The 7,829-nt window shown below is 37.2% G+C and overlaps 1 protein-coding gene across 1 annotated transcript; it reads right to left on the bottom strand.

Moving 5' to 3' along the window:
- Positions 1-6,152: 6,152 nt before the first annotated feature.
- On the bottom strand, positions 6,153-7,509 carry LOC131078384 (uncharacterized). The gene is made up of 2 exons (XM_058016060.2): positions 7,295-7,509; positions 6,153-7,198 (listed from the first exon to the last, which is right to left on the bottom strand). The coding sequence occupies exons 1-2, from the start codon at positions 7,416-7,418 to the stop codon at positions 6,357-6,359; spliced, it is 966 nt and encodes a 321-aa protein (XP_057872043.2). The 5' UTR covers positions 7,419-7,509; the 3' UTR covers positions 6,153-6,356.
- Positions 7,510-7,829: the final 320 nt, after the last annotated feature.

Genomic DNA, 7,829 nt, shown 5'->3' with positions numbered 1-7,829 from the left:
AACTATATCCTGTCCTGGAAAAAAGGGTAGGACAGGGGTGTGGTGCCCCTATCCCTTGCCCTATTTTGGGGCAGGACCCTTCAAATTGTGCTTTGGTGGTTGTGCATTGAGTGGAAAAAATCCCCTAGTGTCGGCCTACAATGAAAAATCAGTCAATTAGCCCTAATTGACAAGTATATAAGTTGCATTTTCCCTCTCATTTGCATGAGCTCAACGATCGGAAAAGTTGGATAAAGAATAAGGTGGGCATAAGTTCAAGCATTCCTTTCCAATAAATTGAGCATTCTCAAGTCTCCCTTCAAGGCTAGGTGTTTCATTCAAGTCAAGGATTCAATCATTGAAGAGGAGATTCATTCCAACATTTAACTTTATACAAGAAATTCTATCAACATTTCTATCAAAACCTCCCTTGAGGTGATTTACAGTTCAGTATTTCATTTACATTTACTTGCAAGTACTTTCTTTCATCATTTGGTTAATTCCAAAAATGGGGCTTGACCTAAAGGAAAACCCTCAATCCCAACACTTTTCCCTCTCTTTTCTGTGTGTAGGTTGTAGGTGCATAGCTATACTTTCGGATTTTTAATCCATTTGTAGAGGCGAAAAACCCTTTTTGTTTTGCGGATTTTCGGAGGACTATGTACACTCCCGCCATGGTCCGATCAACGTTTTCTCAAATTCGCAGGGTGGCTTCATCTCGACATATTATTGCCAGATCCAAGTGCACAACTTGATACTATGCTTCTATCTCGAGTTATAATAAGATCTTTGTCACTTTTCCACTTGGTCATAAGTATACAATTCAATCAATTCAATCATATGGGTCTACTGGTTTCTGTAGTGGCGCTCCCTTTGGGCACCCAGTCCAACCATTTTGTGGAGGCTAGAGCTGCCCATTTAGGGATACATATAGCTAAAAGGGAAGGATTTAGAAAGGTCTAGCTGGAATCTGACTCACTTAACATTATTAACTATTTGAATGGGAGTGCCGATCCTAGCTGGACTATTGCCAACTTGATCAAAGATTGTTGTGATATGATTAAATATTTGGATGAATTCAAAATCTCTCAGTATTTCAGGAAGGCAATAAAGTGGCGGATTTATTGGCCAATATGGCAGTGGGCTATGTGGCAAAAAAATGGTGAAGCAATAGGGACTCTTTCCCAAAAAACTTGTGCGACCTAGCATATGATGATACCATCCACTTGTGGTAATTAATGAAGAATAATCATGATTTGATTAAGTTGTTGGGGAAATGGTTTCCTTTTGATTTCCTTATTCGAAGATCTAGAAACTTCCCTTGTGCCTGGATTTTTTGTCTTCTTGTGTGGTCCCTATCCTGCTTCTGTTTGGAGACTTGTCTTGTGTGTCCCATTTCTTGCTTCTATTTGGTGACCCAGACCATATGGGTGGGGACAAGAATAGGCAAGAACAACCTACTTTTGATAAATGAAAGAAAAATAAGGAGGTGTGGCAGGAAATTGTAGATGGGGGGATGGTTCCCTTCTTGGAAAGACTCCATGGCCCTTCTCCTCTGCTCATGGAAACATTTGTCAATGGGTGGAAGAAAGGGGTTTTGAGGGCTTATGGTGCTAAATTTCAGGTGGATGAAACCCTAGTGGCTACGGTTACAGGTTTGGCTATGAATGGCAGAAGGTTTTATAGAGAGAAAAACTGGGGAGGAAGACATGGTGAATTTTATTGATAGAGATAAGGAGCGTTTAAGAGTTAATAAAATGGTGGATGGTGGCTACAACAGAAAGAACCTAATGGCTCCTTGGGCGGATATGGCCGAATTCATTATGAGGTACATTACGCTTGATGGCAGATATGCCAGTATCTTTTCTTATTATTTTACCATCTTAAATGACTTTAGGCATGGAAAAGTTATTTCGATTCCATTCTATCTGGTTTCTTCTTTGGAGAAAATTCTAGAAAAATATGTTGAGAATCCGAATAATCTGGTTCTCCATGAAGGGCTTATTGTGATCATTATGGAGTATGCCAAAGCCCATGAAGTTGTGCCCTCTCTCTCTGAGAAAGGCCAAATCCCTAATATTGATGTTCAAGATGTCTCTGATATGGATATGGAGATGGAGGATAGTGGGAGCACCAAACCTCTTGTTGACCCTGATTACAAGCCGATTGAAGAGGGTGAGATGTTGGTCACTCTTGGAACCCATAGAAGCAAGAACCCCCTAGATGGGCTGCAAGTAAATATAAATTGACCAGCAAGATGGTTTCTCAAACTGAGCCTTATTCCAAAAAGAAGAAGTTGGTTGCTAAAGACTATGGTCCCAATACCTTGGACCCAGAAATCAAATTGGACATTCCTCTTCATGTCTTGAAGGAGAAGCAGGGGACTCTGCCTAAAGATGTAGATAGTGGCTTACAGAAGGAAAGTACTCTGATGAATCTGGTGATGGAAGTGACTAGAAGCCAAGAGAACTGCTAGAAGTGGGCGGGGAAGGAGATTGATACCCTCAAAGAGGGGATTAAGGAGATAATTGATAACTTCACTGATTCACATGAGCCTAATGAAATGGAGAAGCTCATGATCATGTCCCATAAGCTTTCCTATGATGTGGAGGTTATGAATTGTAATCATGAGCAAATAATTGAGAAGGTTGAGCAGTCTATGGAGGAGATCAAGAATAACCTTAAGAAACTAGTAGACATAAGAAAGGAGGCCATGAGAAATAGTATGAAGGGGCTAGAAAAGATCAATTCCATGGTGGTAGAGTACAAATCCAATCCTATTGACAGTGATTATCCTGGTGATAGTGATAGAAAGAAAGAACTAGATGGTGAAGACTCTGCTATGGGTGGTGATAAAACTATGGGCCCTAGTTCCAGGACCAAAAGAAGGAGCAACAATAAGGGTACCTCCAGGTTCATTATGGAGGACTTGGAGGAAATCAACAAGGTTACCATCCAGAAGAACAAGGAGCTGATGCACTTGCTTAATTGAGTGTTTGTCTATGCTTTTTTTTGTTGCCTATTGTTTCTTTTTGCTTTTGAGCTCGGTCTAGGGTGTTCCCCTATTTTGCTGTTGGTTTCTGTTTGGTTGGTTGATGGCCAATTTCTATAAAACTCTTGGTTTCGGGTCCATGTAAAACCCATTTATCTTTATAAAAAACTTACCATCGCTTAGAATTTAATCTCTTTTTCTGGAGGTTGAATCTAGTGCATTTCCCCCCCTCTTATAATGTAATGCGTGAAATGTGTTTGAAGGGAAATCCGAAGTGAAACTTTCATCTCTCCTTGGAGGGAAGAAAAGGTTTCCTCTAGATCTCATTCATTCACCTTTTTCAACATTACAATGTCAAATTCAATTTCCACTACTAGAAGCTGCTTTATCATATCCTTGCCCAAAAGAATCTTGTTTATCCCCTTCCAAAGTTGCCATATGATTAGTAATGAGCTTGCATTCCATATACTTGTAAAGGTAGCCTTTATGTGAATAATCAGCCAAGAATACAAAAATTCTCCATCCTTAGGTGCCTTTAGGCTCTAGTATGACTCTATTATACTTTATCAATTTGATGACTCACGTGATCATTTGGAGGCTTTGTCACGTGTAGGAAAGATAACCCAAAATGTCCAATAATATTTTTTTGAGGATCCATTCAAACCTTCAAAGGTTCTACCAAGTGAAGAAGGAATGGCTCTAAAAGAACAAACAATGTTTAGCATAAGTGTAATCATGATTAAAAGATGAAAATTTCAACTTCAACCAATAGTGGAACCATACACTAGTCAATTTTATACATCCTAAAATAACACACCTTTATTTTTCTTATCACTCCAAGGCATATCTAATATTTAAAATAATAATTCCAAAGTAACAAACCTTACAAAAATGGAATGAACTCCTTATTAACTTTGTTTCTTTGAATCACTATTTTTACTGCTTCATTCCTTTTCAATGTTCACTAATTTTCAACTTGCTTTTGATGCATGAGTTCAAACTTTCTTATTGTTTCTTTAGTAAAATATTCTTCTCCAAACTAGCTAAAACAAAATTGTACCTTATATGTGTATAACCTCTTTTACTATTTTTTTTAAAATTACTTTTGCGCAACTTCTCAATATTGAATTACTACCAAACTATAATAAAAATAAAACTTCCGCTTATGTTCCTAACATGCCACTTGTAATGAAAAATAAAAAATTCAAAATCAAATCGTGCACCTTGAAAAACATTTGTAGATTAACATGGAAAAATCATTCCCTTTTTTAATGTCCTTGAAATAGTAAAAATGTTGAGGTGATTTTGTTATCATCACAAGCAACACCTCAAATACTCGTAGATGTCCACAAATATTCACACACCACCATTCCTTCAATCTCCTACTCCTGTCTAATGTCACAAGATTGCATATTCTTCAAAGTAATGGATATAAATGCCTAGCAATGAAGAACACTCAGTAATAGTGCGGATACAAGTACCAATTTTTCATGCCACATGTCTCCTTTGTAGATTTCAATGTGAATCGACATCTCTTTTGCCCAATAAGAACACCTTTGAACATGTATATGAAGCTTTGTCCTTTGTATATATTCACATTAGATTGAGAGAGGCAACATGGCTTCAACAAAGAAAACAACCATTAGAGAGTAGAGACTAGATACCAAGATGTGGTTGATGGTATTGCAATAGATTTCTATTGGGAGTAGATGACTACTTTCTCTTTAGATCAAATCATGAAGGTCTTTCACCTAAATGGCTCCAACTCCTTGATTCCCCTTGAAACTTATCACTCATATGTATGATCAAAGATTGCAAAGTGGAATACAACAATGACTTTGTTTCTCCATCTGTCAAATTAGTCTTCACCTTATAAAGCACAACATATATTCTTTATTTTTCTAGTAATTTGATAGTTATATTCACAAACCTACACAAAAAATACACTATTTTTGTATTTGAATTTGATGAACACTTTCTTTCACTTAATTTCTACTCTCTTTGTTGGATTTCAGAAATTTTACCGCCAACAAATATTTTAAACTCTTCATCTGTTGTGCCTAACCATGACTTTCCTTTCCTAGCATGGAGTGCTTCTATAGAGACCACCATGCTTTCTAATGCTCCTTGGTATTGTTCTGATACCAAATAGAGACAAAACCTTGTTTGATAGATTTATTGAATGCATTGTTGATACATTTATAGAAGGAGAATAGTGTGCAGCTAACAATTTTAATAGTTTTCCAATTATACCCTTTAACCCCACACTAACTTATAGTATAGATATAATGTAATATTTTCTAACACATCACTCTACTATTTTTAATATTACAACTTCTACAAATGTATAAAATGAATTAACAAACCTTTACAGCCAAATTGTAAAAAAATATTGAAAAATTACTAATTACAATAATCTATTTTAAACATTTTAACTATAAATAATTCCAAAAGGAGTTGTACAGGAAACTTAATATTTTTTTGTAATTCAACAATTGAACCTTTTAACATATCCTAGATCTTAAACCTTACCAAAAATGATTCCACTTTTAATTTTTATTATGATGTGTTTAGATATCTTAGAACTATCTTTTATCTAGATTTCTTTTAGTAACATGTTTGATGACAATCAAACTAGTGAGACATTTTACTCAAATTTAGACATTGTTTCTTTTTCTTTCAATCTCATCCATAGATAAGTATTGTCAAAATAGTACATTGAGTGACACATGTATATTCATATATAATAGTTATTTAATTTTTCTTCGAATCTCAATGTTCTTTTTTGTTTCTCGAATATTTTTACCGTCTATTCAGCTACAAAGACCATACTCTCACATCATAATTGGTTTCAAATAAATAAAATTAACTTCTCAAGACAAGGCCAGACAAAGGTCATTGTAGGCTAATTCTCAGCTACACTTTTTTTTTGATGGAGGTCCAGACCTGCGAGCTGCCAGCCCAGTGAGGACCTGCACAAAGTAGTTTTAGCCACCCGATACGGAGGCACGAGTCAATAAGCTGAACCTCTTATAAGAGTATGGATTATGAAATAATCCTTTTTGTGGTCATTTAATATTCATGGTGGTATCCCTAATATGATAAAAGCGAAAGATAGTTCATCTTTACAAAAGAATAAAAGAAACGAGTTTACAAAAGAATAAAAGAAATGAGTGAGTTTCAAGATATTTTATGTAACTTTATACTACAATGGGAGGGCCCCTAAGGCATTCCTTTCTTCCGGTGAGATATGCATTGAATTTCATACAGAGAATGAATATTTGGAAAAGCCCTAAGAGAATAAATGTAATATCAGTAGCTAGACAAGAAAAGAGATCCTCTCTGAAACAACTAAACCCAGATAACCAGTACCACAAGATTCTTATCAGTGCTGCAGCTTACGACGAGCTATTAGAGCAATGGCAGAGAATATATGTGATAAGCCTTTGCATAAGAATGGCTTGGGATGCTCAGACAGTTCACTTTCCATGTACCCATTGCCAATAGCTCTTTCTTCTTTTACCCTTTCATAATTTCCTTTCTTCTCTTTCTCCTCTTTCTCTTCTTGCAAAAGTGGTTCTCGCTTTGCTTTAGAATCTGGTGCACTATTCATCTTTAAGGAAGAGGCCCCTGCTGTCTCTTCAGCTTCAATACCTTTACCAATTTTCTCTTCTACATCTCCACGTTTTTCCTGCATAACATCTTCCTGTTGAGAAACACACACTTCCTTCTTCATTGAATCATCTACAGATGGCACAGAATTTGATGATGCGCACTCTTTTGCTGGAAGCCCCGCTGACATTTTACCTCCTTCTTCTTCTTCTTCTGGATGCCCCGGCGACAATGGCTCAATCTCCATATCAGCATCCTCAGAAATAGTTGCCAATTTATCAGCCATGTTATCTGCATCTTGTTGTTTATGAGGCTGATGTGGGCGATGAGCAAGAGGAGGATGATGGGAGGAGTGAATGTGGAAGATGTGGTAAGGAGTAAATCTGTTGTGGGTAAGTTTTGGCATGGAAAGATGGAGGAGGCCCTGCTCAAAGCTGGCTCTTATTCCACCCACATTCACGTCCTCTGGGATTTTGAAAGCCTTGCTCGGACTGCCACTCTCCACCACCCGCCATTTCCACCTTAGCATTCCCATGTCTTGGGAACACCTCTCTCCACGTATCACCACACACCGCTCCTTGTCCATTTCCAGCTGTATATCTTCTTTCTTCAAGCCTGCGCATGAACACATATTTAGGTGAGATAAGATGAAAAGAGAATGAGCTATTTTGTATGTTGTACATTATGTGGGAATAGAGAGAGAGAATGTACCTTGAAGCTTAATATTGAGGAAGTAAGAGGAGCGAGTCTCTCTCAATTGAACTCCCTCCACTGATGGTGGTTGTTCTCTGCAACTTGTGATTCGTACGCTACTCACTGCCAAATTTAACTCCATTGAAATTGGCTTGCTAAAACGACGATGGAGGTAACTTCTAAGACTCGCAAGGAAACTCAGAAAGAGTTATCTTTGAATACAATTAGTAAAACTGAAAGCTATGAACTTCAAATCAATTGAATTGAGTATCTGGTTAGGATGAGACCTGTATATATATATATTTGCAGACGCGGTTACTTTTAGGAAGGGTAAATGATTCTGTTCGGGCATTCAAGTTTTCACTTTCCGTCAAACTTGTTTTGGGGCGCTGGGAGGGCGCGGAGAGAATAAAAATCTAGTAGTCATTAGTCACACGGTGTTTTTGCTCTGCCTAGTGTGGACGGCTAAAACGGAAGAATACCTTTCTTACCGTCTAAGTAACTCTCATCATAATGTAGCACTATTTTTCTTTTCGTTCACCGAAATAAAATA

Source organism: Cryptomeria japonica, chromosome 3 (genome assembly GCF_030272615.1).
Source record: "Cryptomeria japonica chromosome 3, Sugi_1.0, whole genome shotgun sequence".
NCBI lineage: Eukaryota > Viridiplantae > Streptophyta > Pinopsida > Cupressales > Cupressaceae > Cryptomeria > Cryptomeria japonica.
Note: the sequence above shows the minus strand (reverse complement) of the source record. Positions and strands in the feature narration are given on the sequence as shown.

What these genes read in the sequence shown, in the direction of transcription:
- LOC131078384 (XM_058016060.2), bottom strand. Translation starts at nt 7,418, where the DNA reads ATGGAGTTAAATTTGGCAGTGAGTAGCGTACGAATCACAAGTTGCAGA. An exon ending in CCTCAATATTAAGCTTCAAG is followed by an intron (nt 7,199 to 7,294) that starts GTACATTCTCTC and finishes GTTCATGCGCAG; the next exon opens with GCTTGAAGAAAGAAGATATA.